Genomic DNA, 21,151 nt, shown 5'->3' with positions numbered 1-21,151 from the left:
GCCCTGCCCAGACTGAGAGATCAAAAGCCCAGGAAACCATTGCTGGTGTTTTGGCACAATTAGCTGAGTAGAGCTCTTCTCAGGTCAACATCTCTGTTATAAATTCTTTATTATAATATTCTGAGATACTGTATTTCTTGAGTTCCATGCTGTGAATTGCAATAATCAAGATTAGAATAATCAAAATGAAAACAAAAATGTGTAATGAATCTAGATTATATGAAAGTTTCACTTTTTCATGATATTCTACCTTTTGAAATGCACCTTTATGTTTACCGGGGCTGCTAAAAGTAATAATTTCCAGTTCAGAAGTCTGACCACAGCAATAGATCAACATAATCTGACAGACCTTTATTGGTTGATTATATATCCATTATAGATAAAATATTTTGCTGTTAAATATTATAGTAAATGAAGACCACAAAATATCAAACAAAATATTTTTACATCATTGATGAGACATAAAAAGCACTTCCAACCAAAAATACAAATTATTTACACACACAAACAAAACACTCTTCTTTCAAACCTCTACACAACAGAATGTCAATGTGCACAAATTCAAAACACACAAACGAGGCAGCAATAACTGGTGCATCCACATTCTCTATCTTTATGGTCACCACATTGTGTCATCCATTTCACATAACACATTTGCTTATCATTATTGAGTTGGAGGAAGGGGTGATGGGGGGAGTCTGTGGGTGTAGCCAAGGTGATTTAAAAGCCAAAAGTGTTCTCGCCGCTGTAAGCCACGTATAAAAAACCATCCTCGTCTTTCTCCTTCTCATACAACTGTCCCATTGTTATGCTGAAACAAAATACAACATATGTTGTCAAATGAGTTCAAGAGGACAAATGACCATACTTATCAACAATTTGTGCATGGTATATTTAAAATGATACATTCTCTCACCAGAAGTGACAAAACTTTTATTTTTGCTATTTTGGTGTAGACTGAGGTCTTACCTGGACTGAGGCACTGTCTTGTCAACAAACAGGAAAATGGCTTTTTCTGATGGCAGTTGGATTCGTTTTCGAATGATCCACATGAATTGAGCCACTGTAATGTCAGAGGGAACCAGGTACTTCCGTTTATCAATATCCACTATTTGAGATCCTGATACTTTTTCGACTATTACCTGAAAAACAGGGTACGGGATATTTAACACGCAAAATGGTGGGGGAGATACAAGAACAAATTATTTGTACTAATGGGTGGGCCAAATACTCACTGGAACCCTGTCAGGGTATTTGTTGCGAATTTTGGCTGACTCTACACATCGATGTTCTGTGGAAAGACAGGGAGTAATGGTAGCAGGTTATTAGAGACCTGGTCCTGTGTAAAACACATCTGATCTAGAAGTAAAATGTGCTGACTTGTTATTGTAGGCCTATCAAAAACTCTGAGTTAGGTCTTGTGTATTTGACTAGAATTGACAGTATGAATATGGTTGAAGCTAATATAGGCTGATGTAGGCTGTCTTAAGTTTGATTGACTGATTCTCAAATAACAAAACTCAGCAAGGTAGGTCTTAAACCACTGGGTGGCATACCTCTCCCTCCGCAGTCCGAAGTCATAAACATAGCTTAACCAAACTGAAGTTTGTTGTTGTTTGGCAATGTGATAGGCCCGTAGCAAGTCGTTGCCAACACATGATGACTTAGCGTTTTAAAAGTTGACAAACTGTTTTTGGAATGGAAGGATCATAAGACTTAAGCGTTAGTTGTAGGCCTGTGCCTTAAGGAATGACCTCAAAATAGAAGATTACGCACAGTGTCAACATCACAACATGGTGACATTATCAAATCGAAAGTAACCTAGTAAAGCACAGTATCGTTTTGATTTTCATTTCAACCTCTAAGTTAACTCAAGTAGGCTAAAAGAGTCGACTGACAGTTTAAATTAGGCCTATGCTAAATTATGCTTCACACTGATATGACAGCCTATATAAGGGCTCCAAAACTGAGTGCTCTTACAAGCAAAACAACATTCGTTTAGGCTATCAGAGATTAAAGGTTGTGGGGCTTTTGGCGTGCGTTTTGTCAACACCAGACTAATTTTTCATAATCTTACATTTGTTATACCCCGAGAGGTCCATGAATAAAGAAAACTTAAGTTGCACACGGCGCTAATCACATGCTAAAATTATAATGTAACCCCCTGTCCAGCTATATGGCTGAATGCTATTACAGTTAGCCAGAGTTCACGGTGGAACAGTCAGATGTTGTGTCAAGGTCTAACCCACTCGTAAACATGCTTGCCAATCCCACATATGATTTATTTTAACATCTTGGATATAGGCTACAGCCCAAATCTTATACTCCAGAAATGTATTTGAACAATCATTTATAATTAGTGCAGAGCTCACCAAGAGAATGATCCTCTTTAAACATCCATTTCATTTTTGCTGCTTTCCCTCTATGACGCGATATTCGGATAAAAAAAAGTAAATTCCCGTAGGTCTAAATAGCTAACGGGCCTAATATTACTTCACTTGATACAAAGTAAGAACGTCGACATAAACAAGGTAGCAAAACAGGCCTCCTTGATACAGTTCAGCCCAGAATTATACGTCATAATAGGAGCATACCATTCTCCAAAAGTAGGAGGGCGTTTCTTCAGACGCATTATGTAAACCTTAAAACTAGGTGGTGGCGAATGAAATGAAAGCAATACACGTCGTCTAAAATCACTCTTTATTTATCACTGTTCACCAAAACAGGCATGTTTATGCAAAATGAGTCAACACCATCGACAAGTGGTCAGCAATCACCACCTCACCAATTTCAATGAGTAGCCTTACTGGCTAACCATGGTATGATATGACAATATTTTTTATAGAAACGCGTTCAGTGACAAATGGATATCAAATGCTCATCCTTTATCACTAAATTCAGCATAGCTATCACATGAAATGTTTAATAGTAAAGAGAATGAATACAAGACTTTGGTGATATTTTAAAAAGATGTGCGAACGCACGCACGCACGCACGCACGCGCACACGCACACGCACACACACACACACACACACACACACACACACACACACACACACACACACACAGATGTGTGTGGGAGAATCATCAATAGATTTTTACTTGTAGGTCTGAATGCCTTGTCTAATTGTCATATTATGTCAGAATATCGGATATTTTTTTTGCAGCCTCATTTTCTGATTTGGTCTGGTTATCAGGAGGAAGAGGTTTGCCCATGTGTTGCCCTGTTGTGAGGCCATAAGGAGCAACACTAAGTTTTTCCTTAGCCTCAGAGGTCATGCGAAACCCTCCTTGAAAGCTAAGATCAAAGAGTGCACAGGATGCGAAGGACAGTGGTTTCTCTTCCCATATCCCCTTCAGTCTAGCTCTCCAAGCATCCAACAAGACTGTCCTTATGTTGGGGGGTGTATGTGCAATGCTCCAAAAGATCTGCGGTTGAAGAACTTTAAATCCACAGAAGTGAAGGACTCCATTCTAGAAGAGACAAAGACATGACAGCATGATTTTTTTTTGTCTTGTCCTAATGCCATGGTGACTTTAAGTAGGCTACACAATCTAAGGCGATATCCACTGATGTGTTTAAACTTTATCCTATTTCTGTTTGGTTGCAGAGATCTAATGAAACTGACAATCATGTTTATAGGGGAATTTCTGCAGCAATATGGAACTTGGATAGAATACTGACCTGCAATGGCCACAGCGTTACATTTATGTCCCCACTAATGCCATCAGAGAAAAACATAGATTCCATGGCCCCGGTAGTAATAGACAGCACAGCCTTCTTGTCCTTGAAAAACATGTCATCGCACCAACAAGTATTAGATGCAGTTCAAAGTTCATCTTTACCATTTGTAAATCAAGAACATACTTCCATAAGACAACAAGTCAAGTGTTTTTAAAGATAGTATCACATCACTCAATGCTATGGACGTCAAGATAAACAACATGCCTAAACATGCCTCCTCCACCACCTTTGGCATCTGGGGCTAACATTCCAGAAATATCTAAAAAAAAGCTTTCTCAGTAAGTACCTTAAAAATGCCATTGTCGTACATGTTTTGGAGTGAAAAAGCAAATCCTTGTGACAAAACTCTGTCCATCCAACCTTTCATGATGGCAGGGACACTGAACCAATAGAGAGGAAACTGCAAAGACACATGGAATCAGACAGGTCAAATAACTACTGCTATAGAAGTGTTGTCCTTTCATTGTAGACCAATATATGCACCAGAGAGAGAGAGAGAGAGAGAGAGAGAGAGAGAAAGAGAGAGAGCAAACCTGAAAAATGATCAACTCTGCCTCTTCCACCTTGCGTTGCTCTTCTGTAATGTCCTTAGAGAGTCGACCCTCTTGCCAAGCAGCCATTGTTTCGTCGCCATACTTGAAGTTCTCTGGTTCCTTCAGATCACCTGGCTCAGTATCAGATAGCAAACATCTTAACAATGGATTCAAAATTGCGTAATCTCAGTGTGCTACAGTATTTATACATATAGGCCTCCATGTGTACGTATATACTGTATAATCTATCAATACATATCTAGCCAATAATGAATTAGAATGGTGTCTACCCGAGATATCGTTTCTGGTTGCAGAAGCCTGGAAGTCCATGGCATACAGGTCTGAGACCAGTACTTTGCAGCCCTGCTCCTTTAGTGCTTCCTCAGCGACATTACGAGCAGCGGAGTTGAACGAAGTGGGGCTCTGATGTGCATAAACTATCAAGACAGACTTGCCAGCTGTAACACACACACACACACATACACGCGCGCGCACACACACACACAGAAACAGTGTGACCAAACCAGAAGAGGACAAGAAAACAAACAACCAACCAAGCACTTGTCTGTTCTGTAGATACATTCCAGTGCACATGTAACAATGCCGCTATTTTTGCAGTTTCGATAGACATGATTAGCATGATTTAAGTAGACGTGTACAGTAGCAGACATTGTAATACTGTAATATGAAGTGGAGAATGTTCATGATCTATATCATGGATATAACGGCAATAGTGCATGGAGAAAATAAGATGTGCATATGACTGCGGTTCCCCAATCCAGAGTATCCAAAGCAGTTAGAGGTACATCAACATTATCCTTAAAGACAAGTCCAGTCACAGGACACTGATTTGAGACTATATAATTTTTGGAGGATCTTTGGAAGACATCTGATGTGCTTTTGAAGAAACTATCTTTCTTTAGAACAGTAATGAAGTGCACACTCAAATAAGAGAAAGATAGTCCTACAGACAATCCTACTTGTGAACTACTGTATGTATAAATCACTTTACCAGCTAGCTAGTATAAAAACAGTAACAGAAGAAAAAAAGTGAAACTGAACTATGAGCTATGAAGACATAGCACTGTGCACAAATTCAAGCAGTGATTTGGATTGGATTAAACCTGGTCGATGCATTATCAATAAATAATGCATAAATAGTTAAGTAGAATAGATTTTAAAAAAAAAATAATTTTTGAAATGCACTTATAACCTGGTACTTAACAACAAAAAACACAGGAAGTCCCTGCTGTACTTAAGGCAGACTCACCCATTGTGTGCTTTCCGGAACAGACTGTAATCCTGCAATCTCGACTCGCCACTCTGAGGGAATGCCTGAGTGCTGTGGTCACGGCTCTTATACAGCCCCTGGTACCGACTTGCGTGAGAAGCATTGTGAAAGGAAGTCTGATATAGATATGCCTGATGCCGGTTCACGTACACAGGAGAGTAACAAGACAGACACAGGTCTAAGTCAAACCAAACGTTCCACAAGTTCCACACATCGCACATTCCACTTTTCTGATTGGGGGTTTACAGGTAACTGAAAAAAAAAAACTCTTGTGATCAGTGCATTGCTACTCAGAGCATTTGCGAGAAGTACAAACCATGTCTAGTCTGCAAATAGTTTGTTTGTAGAACTTGACTAAAGCATTTATGTAGGGGAGATGTTATTGCCCTATATACCACAGGTGTGACCTAGACACCTTCTGTAGCTGCAGTGGTTCATTCCACATAAGACTTTGCCTGAGCAAGCTTAGGCTGAGACTGATAAGAAGGAATGTCATCAGTACAGTTCTGTCATGCTGGGCCAGAGGAAGACTTTCAAGGCATGGGACAGACAGGAGAACTTGACAGACAATATTTCATGTACACTTCCCTCTTGGTCTGTCCCTCTTAGTCTGTCAGAACTGATGTCCAAAGCACTGAATATCTATGTGAATTTATGTTTTTGACTGATTTTAATTATATTTTTTAATTATATGAGTTATTTATGCTAACTCATAATGCACAATCTATAATGCTTAGCTTAGCTCTAGGGTACACAATTGCAGCAGTATCAGACAGGCATGTCATTAAACTCATAAGACTATAAACCAAATAATGAACCCAGTATGGATTAAATGTATATCAATTCGTTCATATTGTTAAAATAAACTTTTTCTGAATGCGGAAATCTGAATGCCTGTTCCAGATTTTCTCTATAAAGATGTCTGCTGGTTTGTGTATTTAATACCAGCAGGTGGCACCATAACCATCTAACATTTAGGCCCCAAGTTTGGCAGCGAACCTATCTTTAAATGGAGTGCATCAGACAGTATTATAGTGCAATCTCAATGTTGTCATCTGGTCTTATTTTTTTTTTTTCAAAGAATAGTGTAGCATTTCTTCTGCTCTTCCAAGCAATTCAGTTCTCGAAAACATGGTTGTAGCTTTTCGGACCAGTTTTACCACTTCACATCCGACCAGGCTGTTATTTTGTTAATCCAAAGCAATCCAAAGCTTAGGCTAGAGCTAGAGCTACTGAATGGAAGAGAGTTTGAAGTTCGAAGAGAAATTACACAACAACTAGGCCTTCTGCCTACCCGATTTAAGTTTGGGTTCTGTTGTTCTGTTTTCCATCAAGCGATAATCCATCCATATAAGCTTATTTGGAACTTGCAAAAAGCGGCAATTGTGTGCACATTGTTACATATACCAGCATAGGTGTATATTAGGATATTGGAAACAGAGGGTGGAAAAAGGTGGAAAGTAACGAAATTTACTGTATTTAGTTTTTTTGTGTATTTTGCATCTTAAGTAGTTTTTAAAATCGGTATTTTAAATTTTACTTGATTGCATTTAGGGAAGTAGCCTACTTCGCTACATCACTACTCCAATCTACGAGAAGGGCCAAACGCGCTCAGTTAAAGAAAGCAGTTTCAAATACAAAACGATGCAAATTCCAAATGAAAAAAATGCACTGCAAGACACAAAGGCAAATGCATCTTCATGAAATGCGCTGCAGATAGACAAACGATGCAAAACACAAAACGCTGCATCTTCATGAAATGCGCTACAGATAGAGAAACGCTGCAAAACGCTAAACGCTATAAGTACAGCTCCTACAACGGAAGTGCTCAATACCTCCGGAGGGCGCTCTCACCGTGAAACGCGTTTCTCAGCGTTTCTTCTGCTTGACTTTGGCTAAGAAGCATTTGACCCGAGTCACCCGACCCATCATCGAGACCGCCACGTCAGTGCAAACACCTACGCAAATATCCCAGCTAAAATCATGGTTCCTCAAGTAAGCCTACAAGTCTGTCACCCTGAACGTCTCATCTCCAGTAGGTAACATGGTTGTACAGTTCTTTGCCAAATAAAATTCTCAGTAAATTTGTCCTCATCCATGTATCTCACGTTAGCGATCTGGCAATGGCCACTGGAGTTTTTCCACTTCTTTAGCAGCAATTGGCCCTAGCATTACTTTAGCATTTTTTGCACACTAGTAATATGAGTGACTCTGCTTAAGTGTAAACTGCTTAGATTTTGCAAGCAAGTCGGCAACTAAAGAAATAGCCACATGCACGGTAGACCTATCGGAACAACACCACCGCCCGTCCTACAAGGATACCAGGAGGTTTATTTGTCGCATATGCATATGATTAGTAAATCAAAGAATGCAGTGAAATTCGAAGACCTGTAGACTAGGCTACACGCAAACCATTGCGTGTAGCCTACCTGCACTCCGCCTTTTGTCAATACAGAATAACGAACAAACGAACTGCTGTTGACAAGATCCTTGATTAAGCTCCGCTTTAACCCTCTCTGGTTACACCCACTTTGAAAACCCATTATGCGTCTGATTAGCGCGAAATATAGGACCAGTTGGCTACAGTATCAAGTAATTTTCTTTTATACAAACACTGATATCAGTTCACGACAGTTCTTGAACCAGCAGAAATGGAGGAGTTTCGCAACAGAGCGATAGCGATAACAGGAAGTAGGCTAGCCAATTCTGACCTGTCTATCAGCAAATAAATGCAAACATCCCTTTATCGTTAGAATGGGATTCTGCTATCCGTGAAACACTAAGCAGGACAGGGTAGGCTATATTATGGAACTCTGAAATTGAGATTAGAGATTAGTTTGAACTAGAAAAGCACTGAGAGAGCGCAGACCTCCGCCAAGCGAAAACATAACCCCCTCCTGGATCCAGACGGTGTTACGAATCACTCACAAAATACTAATCGTTTCTTCCTTGGGACATTTCGAACCTTCCCTGAAAATGTAATTGTAGCTTTTAGAGTTATCTTGCAAACAGACAGACAGACAGACAGACAGACAGACAGACAGACAGACAAACCTTGATGAAAACATAACCTCCTTGGCGGAGTTAATAATAATAATAATAATAATAATGCAAGATGGCAAGATTGAGTTTTGGTGTTTAGAAAACGTTTGCTCATTTTACTTAATCATGCACACATGTAAACTGTGCGCATATTTCACTAAATTGTGAGGACAATTGACCAAATAATGCTTAGGTTTTACTTAATACTACAGTGTGCTTATTTTATTTATTTATATTTGTAAAATGAGATCACATGTAGTAGCCTACACCGCTCTGTAAATAGCCTATAATTGAAATGTAATGGCAGGGTCTCCAAAACTGCAGGCCTATGTCATTGCATCATTAAAGTAATATTTGGAGTGCAATGAAGTCTCACCTCATTATTCAAACTAATCTCTAATCTCAATTTCATGTGTGACAATCATTAATTCAATAGGCCTAGGCCTATCTAACCAAACTGACAGTTCAAGTTCATGAGAATAATGAATAAAAGGTCTTGTACTGTAGGCTATCCCAACTGCTTGCTGGTGCTCCCGCTTTAGCCTATAATTCCACAGAGGTGGAAAAGTACCAACATATTGTACTCAAGTAAAAGTACCGATACTTTGATGAAATATTATTCAAGTATATATATACATGCTGATTGATCATTGTCACCTTACAGTAGTTAGAGGTTCTGGGCATGATTAGGTTTTTTTGTTGTTTGTTTCTCTTTTTTGTTTCTTTTTTACTTAAAGGGACACTTCACCGATTAGCATTAAGCTTTGTATCTTTAGAAAACAAGTCATGTTTTTGAATGGTTGTGCAGCATTCCCTCAGTTTGCCTTGAGATGGGAGAAATACGGATTTCAATGTTGGACTTCCTGCTTTCAATGATGTACAAATAATCATTTTACATCATTTAAAGCAGGAAGTCCTATTCATGGGTTTCATTGAAATCCGTATTTCTCCCATCTCAAGGCAAACTGAGGGAATGATGCACAACCATTCAAAAACATGACTGAAGTGTCCCTTTAAGTACGGATTGGAGTAGTGATGTAGCGAAAGACTAGCCTAGAAATCTAGACGCACCCTAGCGGCCAAAAATATTTTTGCCTAGCGGGATGGTCTAGGGTCGCACCGTTGAGGACAAGCCTGCGCCAGGCTCGAGTTCAGCCTGGCCAATCAGAACGCTCTATCTGTGTACGGAGTCCTTGAGCCCGCCTTAGCTCACCTTAAGCTTCCGATAAGACGCCAGGGGGCTGGATCATGCGTCCTCGTTCAACGAGTTGGGTTTATAACCGTATCGCACAACCAGGGCTGCCAAGTCATTTCTCACGCAAAATACTTCCCTATTCAGTGCACTATATATATATTTTTTTCATGATGATAAACTTTGGTCATTGCCTTGTCGTAGTTCGAGCTCTGATTGACTGACAGCAATAACCAATCCATCAGTCCTTTGTGCCTAAATCTCACCAACCATAGAAGGCATCACGCAAAATAAAAAAATCAGAAGCAACGTAAGGCGGGTCTTGGCGCCTCTAACTTGTCTTTCAAACACAACAGCGCCGACTCCGACAATTAGATTTTAAACGTTCTAACGTTCTTCTTCTGCTAGTTTTTGTTCACTTTTGATTCGCTGTTTCTCCTTGATTTTCCAAGTTAACGTTAAGGCTGCTAAGTCTATCATTGTCCTATACCTGTTGCAGAGCTGTGTAACATTTATTTGCCTCTTTCTTGATAAGTTCACACTTTGAGTTGACAGTCAAAAAATTTTTTGCCAAAAACAAAAGATGGATGAGGCTAACGAAGCGCGCTTGTTTGAATCGGCTTTGGAAGAGTTAGACTTGGGCTTTTCTTTGAAGTTTGAGCAGAAAGAAGCACTTAAGTCATTCGTTTTAAAGAAGGATGTATTTGCCGTTTTGCCGACCGGCTACGATTGGTCACAAAGGCTGGCCTATTACGTGCAGAGGCAGTTTGAAAGACAACTGTTCATCCCACCCACAGGCTTCAACTCTGTGAATGGTCCGACCCCAGACTATACATTTCTGTGTAGTTTGGTTTGCCAGGCTAGCGAAAGACAATATTTCACTAAAAATGTAATCAAGTGAAATTTAAAAAAGCGATTTAAAAACTATACTACTATACTACTTTTGTATAAAATGCAAAATACACAAAATAACTCAATACTTACAGTAACTTGAGTAGGCCTAAATGTATTTTGATACTTTCCACCTGTTTCCACCCTCTGTTTCCAATATCCTAATATACACCATTTTGCTGGTATATGTAGGCTAATAACAATTGCCGCTTTTTGCAAGTTCCAAATAAGCAATATGGATGGATTATCGCTTTAAAACAGAACAACAGAACCCTAACTTCAAGCGGGTAGGCAGAAGGCCTAGTTGTTGTGTAATTTCTCTTCGAACTTCAAACTCTCTTCCATTCAGTAGCTCTAGCTCTAGCCTAAGATTTGGATTGCTTTGGATTAACAAAATAACAGCCTGGTCGGATGTGAAGTGATATGGTATTTAACACTGGTCCGAAAAAAAAGCTACAACCATGTTTTCGAGAACTGAATTGCTTGGAAGAGCAGAAGAAATGCTACACTATTCTTTGAAAAAAAATAATAAGACAGATGACAACATTGAGATTGCACTGTAATACTGTCTGATGCACTCCATTTACAGTAAAGATAGGTTCGCTGCCAAACTTGGGGCCTAAATGTTAAATGGTTATGGTGCCACCTGCTGGTGTTAAATACACAAACCAGCAGACATTTTTAAAGCCTAGAGAAAATCTGGAACAGGCATTCAGATTTCAGCATTCAGAAAAAGTTTATTTTAACAATATGAAAGAATTGATATACATTTAATCCATACCAGGTTCATTATTTTGTTTAACGACATGTCCCTAGAGTATCCATCTATCAATCTATCTATCTATCTATCTATCTTGGTTGCAAGACCAGACGCATATCATAAAAGAGTGTCTTGATTTGGAGATTTTTAGGCTCATTGGTTCATTGCACTTTGACGATGACATTGAACGAGATCTCAACTGAACTGGGGTGTGTTTCTCAAAACCAGTTGCAAACTAAATTCGATTTAGTGGGGCGGCCGTGGCCTACTGGTTAGGGTTTCGGGCTTGTGACCGGAGGGTTGCCGGTTCAATCCCCGATCAGTTCACGGCTGATGTGCCCTTGAGCAAGGCAGCTAACCCCTCACTGCTCCCCGAGCGTCGCTGGTTGGGCAGGCAGCTCACTGCTCCGGGTTAGTGTGTGATTCACCTCACTGTGTGTTCACTGTGTGCTGTGTGTGTTCACTAATTCCGTTCAATTGGGTTAAATGCAGAGACACGAATTTCCCTCACGGGATCAAAAAAGTATATATTCTATTCTATTCTAAGATCAGTACCTCACTGTGAAGCACCTTGTATTACAATCTGGTGCTATACAAATCAAGGTTGTTTGATTTGATTGATTGATTCAGCAGTAATGACTTCCTCTTTCACTATGAAAATAAAGGCACGGAAACTAAATCTAGTCATTTTTCAACATGGGAAAAACAAGTAAATATGCTAAACTCAAATTAAAAGAAAGATGATTTGATGGGTTTCTATAAAATCATATGCTATCTTTAGAATACTAAAAGAAAGAATCAACCCCTTGGATTTAACAATGACCATAGCCTATATACCACATAAGGAAGCTACCAGCCATAATTCCTTGTTACACAATAAGACTTTCAAAATCTTCCAACTTTATACTATAAAAGCTTTCACATACTTACCGTCTAAAAATGGCAATTGGCTAAAACATTCAGGACATACAAATGTCTACAAAACTCATGTAATCACTGTGTTAATATAGGCTACTACAAAGAAAATAGTCTAGAGACCTGAAGACAAACAGTGTTTATAAAATAAACCAATTTATAAATTGTAATACATCTTTTGTAGCCTAGTACAGTACATCGCCTTACATGCCCATGCAACTGTTTCTATATTGGCTTTACAGAAAGGAGATTAAAACATAGAGAGAGTGGCAGAACTATGCCATTAGAACTAACAATGAAGATTATCCTATGGCACGCCACTTCTTTACTCACCACAATAAAGATAACAGTCTTTTAAAAGTAGAGGGCGTAGTACACATAGAGAAACCCATTAGGGGAGGTGAACACCTCAACAGATTATTACAAAGAGAGACGTTTTGAATCAATAATTTTAATACCTATAACTCTGGTCTAAACGAGGAAATAGATTTTAGACCCTTCTTATAATGTCTTTCCAAACATACACACTGTAAATGTAAACATACTGTAAATGCTTTGTGTATATTTTGTATGACTGTTGCCAATATGTCTTGTGCAATGTATATCTCTGTATTAACTTTCCAAAGCAGGTCAGGTCAAGCCTTGGCTACTTGATCATAGCACTAAAACCCTATGACTTAAAAGGCCTATTCGGACGGGATTAGTTTTATGGGGTGACATCAGGTAAAGTAATAATTACCAGGTAATGTAGTCCCGTCCGGACGCGCCATGTCAGTAAACATAACGGAGTATGTCGGTGACATTTACAGACACTTTTACCTTCCGTAAAACGGTCCGGAGAAATTACCTTGGGTAATATTAATCCCGTGCGAACGCGACCCTCTGTAAAGATGTCTGTAATATTTCGTCACATCCTGATTTGAAAACAATTCCACCAAAGTCTGAATGAAAACGTAACATGATGTGCAGCTCCTAATAGGACGCTAGCTAGTTTGCCTAATAGCTTCATATTGTTAGCCATTTCAAACTACGTATGGCATAACATAAAGCTACGTTTGCTAGTTTTACCCATAGACCTAAAAGAAATGGACAAACAGACTCCGTTGTTCTCAATGGAAGGGGGCTGAAACAAAATTTCCGTCGTACTGCGCAGACTCGTATTCAGTTCGTGACGTTAGCCTGCTGTAACTCGTCTGATAGATCGAAAACCTCTGAAATTGTTAACGTTCGTTTTTTAATATTATTATTATGTGTACTTGCCTCTAGGTAATGCTTTACCATATCAAACAGTAGGTTACCGTAGGCTACACGCATTTTCACTGATCTTGCGAATGACTCTCCGTCATGGTTTTCGTGCAGGCTCACTCAGCTTCTTATCCAAACATTACGGGCGAACGTTAGCTTCCCTACAACAGACATGCTAAAATACTTCTTTACGGGAAACCAACGTAATATACGGGGAAGAAGTGAATTAATTTTGCCTTCGATACCCTATATAGAATACACAGAAGCTATAAGGGAGACAAAGGGCACATGTTACATGAAGTTATGGGATCGCAAAAAAATCTGAAATATATGGCCGTCCAAGGGAGTTAGCAGAGTGTTGATCACCAGCTCATTTCGTGTTTCTACTTCCGGGAATATGCCTGCCCCCTTGGTTTTACCAACTTGTGTAGTCTTTCAAATCTGAAAATGGCGCACGTACCTGACGCAAAGTATCACGTGCACGGCGACGAAGATGTGACGGCAGAACGTAAACGTGGTTACTCCTCCCATGTCAAGTAAAATGACAGAGATGTCTAGTCCCGTCCGAATTGGACATTTATATTACAGAGGTCATATGATAAACCTGCATTACTGTACGTCCCCCCATAAAACTAATCCCGTCCGAATAGGCCTTAAAACCTTTACTTACCTGGGCTACTCAGGCACCTGTCTTTGACCACGCCCTGATGAAGGCCAAGATGGCTGAAACCGGTTGCTGTTTTTTACTTCGGGCTACCCTATGACTTGAATAAAGGGTTTTTAAACTTTAAATTCCTTGACTCTAAGGAGAGTGCCTAATATCTAGAAGAAAGTATGTTGACCTGGGGAATGGCTATTCAAAGTTAGCCTGACCCCACCCAACTTAATTACGATGAGAATAGAGTCTGGTAACTCTCGATTGCTAGCCTACTCCTTCCTAGTACTTCGCCCCAAACTTTACAATTGAAAAATCGACAGCATCAACAGTCAGGAAGCAATGTATGTTGGTTCACCCCGGTTGTAAATACATTTCTGCATTTGTTCAACGGCATTCTTTGACATTTTCAGGTGCCCTGCTTATGTTTAGCCTGACTCTCGCCAGACCCTTGTAGTTCCGCCATGCTCCACCAGAGGCGTTTCGCTGAGCTCCACACAAGGGTCTGGACGCGAGGGCAATCCAAACTCGTTCCAGTGATCAAAAAATGATCAACCAATCAGGAGCACCGAAGCGAGTGTTTGATTCAAATAACAATGGCGGCACGCAGCGAGGAGTCTTGTGCTGACATTGATTCTGCTATTTCAACCGTTTTGTCGAATCTATCGAGTATTCATTCTTTAAAAGATTAACAGAGAATAGTTTTGAAGACATTTATTGGTGGCAAGGATGTTTTTACTCTTCTTCCGACCGGGTTTGGCAAGAGCTTGAAGAAGCCTAGCACGTCATTCAAGATAACAGGCAAGTGGTTTATCAAATCACATGCTGAGGATGTTTTACAAGGACCCGCCTTCATAAATACATCTCCTATCGAGAAGTCCCAGATCCTTGTGTGAAGCAGACAGCGAACTACAGGATCTGGCGAAAGTCAGGTTAGCTTATGTTAGCAGTTAGCACAATAAGTTTTGGTTTTGTCTTCCCCTTCCCCTCTCGTCGCTGATTCGCCTTTTTCCTGTCTGAGGGATATGGTTATTAATGGTGTTCCAGACTAGCCTGGGTGTTCCCATCCTGCCTTGTGCTGTGATTTCATTCACGCTGCTAAGGCAGTCTGAAAACTAACACCCACATTTTCGCCTGATGTTGGCGACCAATCACAGAACATGGGAAAAAGCAAGACCATGATGAGCTGTGCACAGACGCATTTGATAGACATCCGTGCCGCTCAATGAACGAATCTGGGCATTTTTTCAAATACGAGAAAATGAACGTCTGGTTGCCAGACCACATCTCATTTGAGAAGTTGTAGGCGCTAGCCAGGCTAGTTCCAGACTAGATCTCCCTGAAAGATCAAAGTAGATGCTTGGTTGATGCCCATATTTACAGTTAAAACATGAATTAAAAGGTTCCAATCGAATCTGTCCATTCCAAAGATGTAAAAGACTGAAAATCTATATCATATCAGTCATGTCACGTGTAATATTCACATCGAATATCATTGGATGGAAATTAGGATCTCATTAATTAATGCTTTCTGTTGGCCAATCAATGCACTTAATTTGTGTATGATGTGCAATGCATGCTCAGTGTGTGTGTGCATGGACAGAATGGACAGAATGGACGTCGCTGGAGTTCCTTCACCCCATATGGATTGGGATGCTAGCAACCTGCCTGTAGCATGGCGCAAGTTCAAACTTCATGTGGAATTGATGTTTACCGGCCCATGTGTGACCGTGCAAAGCGAAACCAGTCGCCTTGGTAACATATACAAAATTAAGTTATTGTGCTCACATGAACGGCCATAAATTAAGCTTCCCAACTGTCATGAATTATGTGACTGTTGTTCCTTTTTTGGCCATGTGAGGTCCTCAGTGTTTCTTTTGATGCATGTCATGAGTTCAAGTCACATGTTTTCATTATTGATTGTTAGTTTCACCTGAGTCTTGTTAAATTGCCCATTTAAACCCCCTGTCATGTTGAGTTCATTGCTCAGTCTTGAGTTGACACTCCTGTGTCCGTGAGTTTTTCCCTGAGAGTATTTTTGTCTCTACGCTATTGCCGGTTACGGCTTGTACCCTTTCTGTTTCTTGGATTAAGAGTTGCCTTCTGATTTTTTGGACTATTAGCCTGTTCCGACTGTTTTTTCGACGTAACCTTTTTTCTGGATTTTGAGTTTGCCCTGTCGGATACCCTGCCTGTGTTTTCAAGTAAAAATCCTTGAACTGAAGTTTTGTGTCTGCCTCTGCATTTGAGTCCAACACACCACCCTGTGGCACTGAGGTAGAGCTTCCACCTGCTTCGCAGGAGACCCGAGTTCGATCCCCAGTCGAACCTGACACCAACGATATGTATATCGAGGGTATATTACACGAACTATTGCTAAGATAACTGCATCCAAAGTTGACATGGTTCTCCCCTCACAATATGCCAGAAGAGGAGAAATCACCTTTTTAAGTGGCGTGGACAACGGGAATGACTGCTAATGTGTTGAATCTTCACTGGGTTTAACAGTCAAAACGTATATTTTTCCATGAAATGAGTTCACGATATGAAACTGCAGACTGAATACTGTCGAATTATGCAAAAATGTGAAATCCAACATTTTAACTCTGAGGTTTGTTTATTGTGGATTTTTTCACAATAGAATCGTGCGCAAAGCGACTGATTTCGCTTTGCAGGGTCACATATAAGAAGAAACCAGAAGACGAGAAGTGCAGCTATCTCCTAGGCTGGGTGAACCGGTTACATGCTGCCACTCAGACATGCCACCACTACGACATGCTTCCATTTAGACATGCCTCTATTTCGACATGCTGCCAATCCGACACATTTTAGTACCCCCATTCCGACAGTTTACAAATCCTATTTTTTTCCAAGTCAATTTAACGGACCCTATGAGCCCGACGGACGCAAAGTGCATCAAAAAACACACCTGTTACATTGCTCTGCGATTATTAGTCACAGCGAGATGAGACCTATATTGCATGAAAGGGCAGAACCGGGGCTTTCCAACGAGACTAGACACATGTCTGTACGATCAAGTATGAAAATAAAATATAATCATGAATTTAAATCAAAGTATCATATTTATAGTCTATATTGCTCTGCGTTCACCCACGCAGCCACTGCTCTCGCTTGAATTACTCCGGGACCAGGCATCATACAGACATGACACACATATCAAATGAAAGAGGGGAAACAGCTTTCCATCGATACCAAACACATCAATCCTTTTGTGTTATAAAAACAGACGAAGTGACAAACAAATAAGAATGTCATATAGCTTCGGCTACCGCTTCTTTCGTTTGATTTACTCGTGAAACCGTGGTCAAAAAGATATGGCTTGCATGTCAGATAAAAGAGGAGAGCTAGAGCTATCCACAGATACCAAATACAACCTTCTAGGCCATAAAACAGACGAAGTGACAGCAAAATAATAACATAATTTAGCTCCACTTAGTCCGCGAATAATGAGAACTTGCCATGTACAGAACTGCTTTCACTTCCCCGAGTCGCGCACGCAACAGTACATAACCATATCAAGAAGTCTTCACAATGACATTTTAAATGTGAATCGTTATTATTTTACACAATTGGATAGTTATGACATTAATAGCCTATTAATGACCTCATGTCGGAATGGCACGTTGTTTAAAAAAAAAGTTAAGTACCGCCACTGCGACCATGGAAAAAAAAAATGTCGGAGTGGTGGGACTTTTTCCCATAAAGAGACATGCCTCCACTTCCACTACGACAATTGGACGTCAATGTCGGAATGCTGATATGTCGGAATGAACGGCGGATACCGGGTGAACCCTGCCTGAACTTGGGGGAAATTTGAATTTCGCCCGGCAGCTCAGGCTGTATACCAGCATCTACTACCAGATCTACTTTCGCTGTTTCATTGCCAGAATCTCTGGCTCCAATCAGAAACGGCCATACTCTAGTCCTGGCACGCTATTGGCCGGTGACATGACGATACCGAAACTTAAGCAGCAACAAAACGAAAGCAGCGGCCGCTGTCGCTTCTGTTTTGGAAGATGTTAAAGGCAAGTTTTCTTTGAAAACAGAACAAAAACGTGCCCTGGAACAGTTCATACAGCAGAAGGACATGTTTGCGATTCTACTGACCGGCTTTGGTAGGCTAAAAGTTTAATATACCAACTCCGCTCGTGGCAATTTCATACCGAGTCATTTGAACGATGCACATTGATCACGCCTCTTTTGCAGTAGAATCAAAGCGCGTCTTCCCCAAACTAATGTTCAATCTTAAAAGATTGGGCTTAGTATGGTGAAAACCAGACTAGCTATCTCCTTCTGTGGGTCGGAGAAAAAGGCAGAGATATCTATCACTCATGGACATTGACGGTGGCAGAAGCAAAAGTTTTAAAATCGATGATCTTTTTGAAGTATGTGTAATGCCAAAGTCTAATGTCCAATTGAGACTGCTTGTGAAGGACTGGATATGCTAACAGTGGAGAGAGGATAAGGGATCGGGTGTTTGGCATTTATTCACCTAAAGTTCATGAAAAGCTGCTTAAAGGGATATTCCGCCATTTGTGGAAATACGCTCATTTTCCACCTTCCCTCGAGCAAAACAATCGATATTTACCTTGTTCCCGTTCATCCAGCCATTCTGTGAGTCTGGCGATACAACCTTTAGCTTCAGCCTAGCATAGATCATTGAATCGGATTAGACCATTAGCTTCTCGCCTGCTAGCTTCATGTTTAAAAGTGACTAATATTTCTGGTAATTTTCCCATTTAAAACGTGTGTCCTCTCAAGTTAGAAAGTGCAATAAGACCAACTGAAAATGAACCCTGCCGTTTTTCTAGGCTGATTTGACATGGAACTACATTCTCATCTGGCGTAATAATCAAGGCAACTTGCAGCTACTGGCACTACTACTGCTTGATGTCTATGGGGACTATTTTCAGATGCTGCGTACGATATCACTGCGCCTATGGTACGTTTGCAAGTTGCCTTGATTATTACGCCAGATGAGAGTGTAGTTCCATGTCAAATCAGCCTAGAAAAACGCCAGGTTTCATTTTCAGTTGGTCTTATTGCACTTTCTAACTTGAGAGGAGACACGTTTTAAATGGGAAAATTATCAGAAATCTTAGTCACTTTTAAACATGAAGCTAGCAGGCGAGAAGCTAATGGTCTAATCCGATTAAGTGATCTATGCTAGGCTGAAGCTAAAAGTTGTATCGCCAGACTCACAGAATGGCTGGATGAACGGGAACAAGGTAAATATCGATTGTTTTGCTCGAGGGGAGGTGGAAAATGAGCGTATTTCCAAAAATGGCGGAATATCCCTTTAACATTGGATCTGAGTTGACGCTTGATAAAGCATAGGCATTGCTAGGTCTTATGAAAAAGCACAAACTTGCAACTTAAGACAATAAGATAGCAGTAACAGTTCACAGGAACAGACGGTTCATGCGGTTACATGCTGCCACTCAGACATGCCACCACTACGACATGCTTCCATTTAGACATGCCTCTATTTCGACATGCTGCTATTTCGACATGCTGCCAATCCGACACATTTTAGTACCCCCATTCCGACAGTTTACAAATCCTATTTTTTTCCAAGTCAATTTAACGGACCCTATGAGCCCGACGGACGCAAAGTGCGTCAAAAAACACACCCATTCTTCTCTGTTACATTGCTCCGCGATTAGACCACAGCGAGATGAGACCTATATTGCATGAAAGAGCAGAACCGGGGCTTTCCAACGAGACTAGACACGTGTCTGTACGATCAAGTATGAAAATAAATTAAAATCATGAATTTAAATCAAAGTATATCATATTTACAGTCTTGCTCTGCGTTCACCCACAGCCACTGCTCTCGCTTGAATTACTCCGGGACCAGGCATCGCACAGGCATGACACGCATATCAAATGAAAGAGAAGAAACAGAGCTTTCCATTGATACCAAACACATCGATCCTTTTGTGTTATAAAAACAGACGAAGTGACAAACAAATAAGAATGTCATATAGCTTCGGCTACCGCTACCGCTACTTTCGTCTGATTTAGCCTACTAGTGAAACCGTGGTCAAAAATATATGGCTTGCATGTCAGATAAAAGAGGAGAGCTAGAGCTATCCACAGATACCAAATACAACCTTCTAGGCCATAAAACAGACGAAGTGACAGCAAAATAATAACTTAATTTAGCTCCACTTAGTCCGCGAATAATGAGAACTTGCCATGTACAGAACTGCGCACCTCCCCGAGTCGCGCACGCAACAGACACATAATAACCATATCAAGAAGTCTTCACAATGACATTTTAAATATGAATCTTTATTATTTTACACAATTGGATATAGTTATGACATTAATAGCCTATTAATGACCTCATGTCGGAATGGCACGTTGTTTGAAAAAAAAGTTAAATACCGCCACTGCGACCATGAAAAAAAAAAATGTCGGAGTGGTGGGACTTTTTCCCATAAAGAGACATGCCTCCACTACGACAATTGGACGTTAATGTCGGAGTGCTGGTATGTCGGAATGAACGGCGGATACCGGTTCATGCGATTGGCAAGCAGTATCACAAGAAAGGTGCTTAGGGAGCGTGCCAAGAGAGAACAAAGGGACAATTCAAAGATGCGCACCAGTCAGCCGACTTCCGCAATCGTGCTAAAACCTGCGGATACTGTGGAAGGCTCATGATGACGTGAAACAACTGCCCAGCTAAAGGGAAACAGTGCAAGATATGCAACAAGTGGAACCATTTTGCAAAATATCATTCCAAGCAAAGTAAAGGAGTCCATGTGATAGAAACACCAAACACATAAATGATCCCAGGAACCAGAGATCAACCGAGTATTCCTCTTTTTAAAATATCAATTTTATTTTACTTT

The 21,151-nt window shown here is 40.4% G+C and overlaps 2 protein-coding genes across 2 annotated transcripts; both read right to left on the bottom strand.

Annotated features, from left to right (window-relative positions):
• Positions 1–336: 336 nt before the first annotated feature.
• On the bottom strand, positions 337–2,569 carry LOC134095689 (gamma-aminobutyric acid receptor-associated protein-like 2). The gene is made up of 4 exons (XM_062549356.1): positions 2,373–2,569; positions 1,236–1,291; positions 970–1,142; positions 337–811 (listed from the first exon to the last, which is right to left on the bottom strand). The coding sequence occupies exons 1-4, from the start codon at positions 2,404–2,406 to the stop codon at positions 721–723; spliced, it is 354 nt and encodes a 117-aa protein (XP_062405340.1). The 5' UTR covers positions 2,407–2,569; the 3' UTR covers positions 337–720.
• Positions 2,570–2,683: 114 nt separating this feature from the next.
• On the bottom strand, positions 2,684–5,553 carry nqo1 (NAD(P)H dehydrogenase, quinone 1). Its single transcript, XM_062548725.1, has 6 exons — positions 5,550–5,553; positions 4,570–4,737; positions 4,280–4,410; positions 4,033–4,146; positions 3,687–3,788; positions 2,684–3,475 (listed from the first exon to the last, which is right to left on the bottom strand). The coding sequence occupies exons 1-6, from the start codon at positions 5,551–5,553 to the stop codon at positions 3,137–3,139; spliced, it is 858 nt and encodes a 285-aa protein (XP_062404709.1). The 3' UTR covers positions 2,684–3,136.
• Between the last annotated feature and the right edge of the window lie 15,598 nt (positions 5,554–21,151).

The sequence above is a fragment of the Sardina pilchardus genome, chromosome 11 (assembly GCF_963854185.1).
Source record: "Sardina pilchardus chromosome 11, fSarPil1.1, whole genome shotgun sequence".
Classification (NCBI taxonomy): domain Eukaryota; kingdom Metazoa; phylum Chordata; class Actinopteri; order Clupeiformes; family Clupeidae; genus Sardina; species Sardina pilchardus.
The sequence above is the reverse complement of the archived record's forward strand: the minus strand, read 5'-3'. Positions and strand labels throughout refer to the sequence as shown.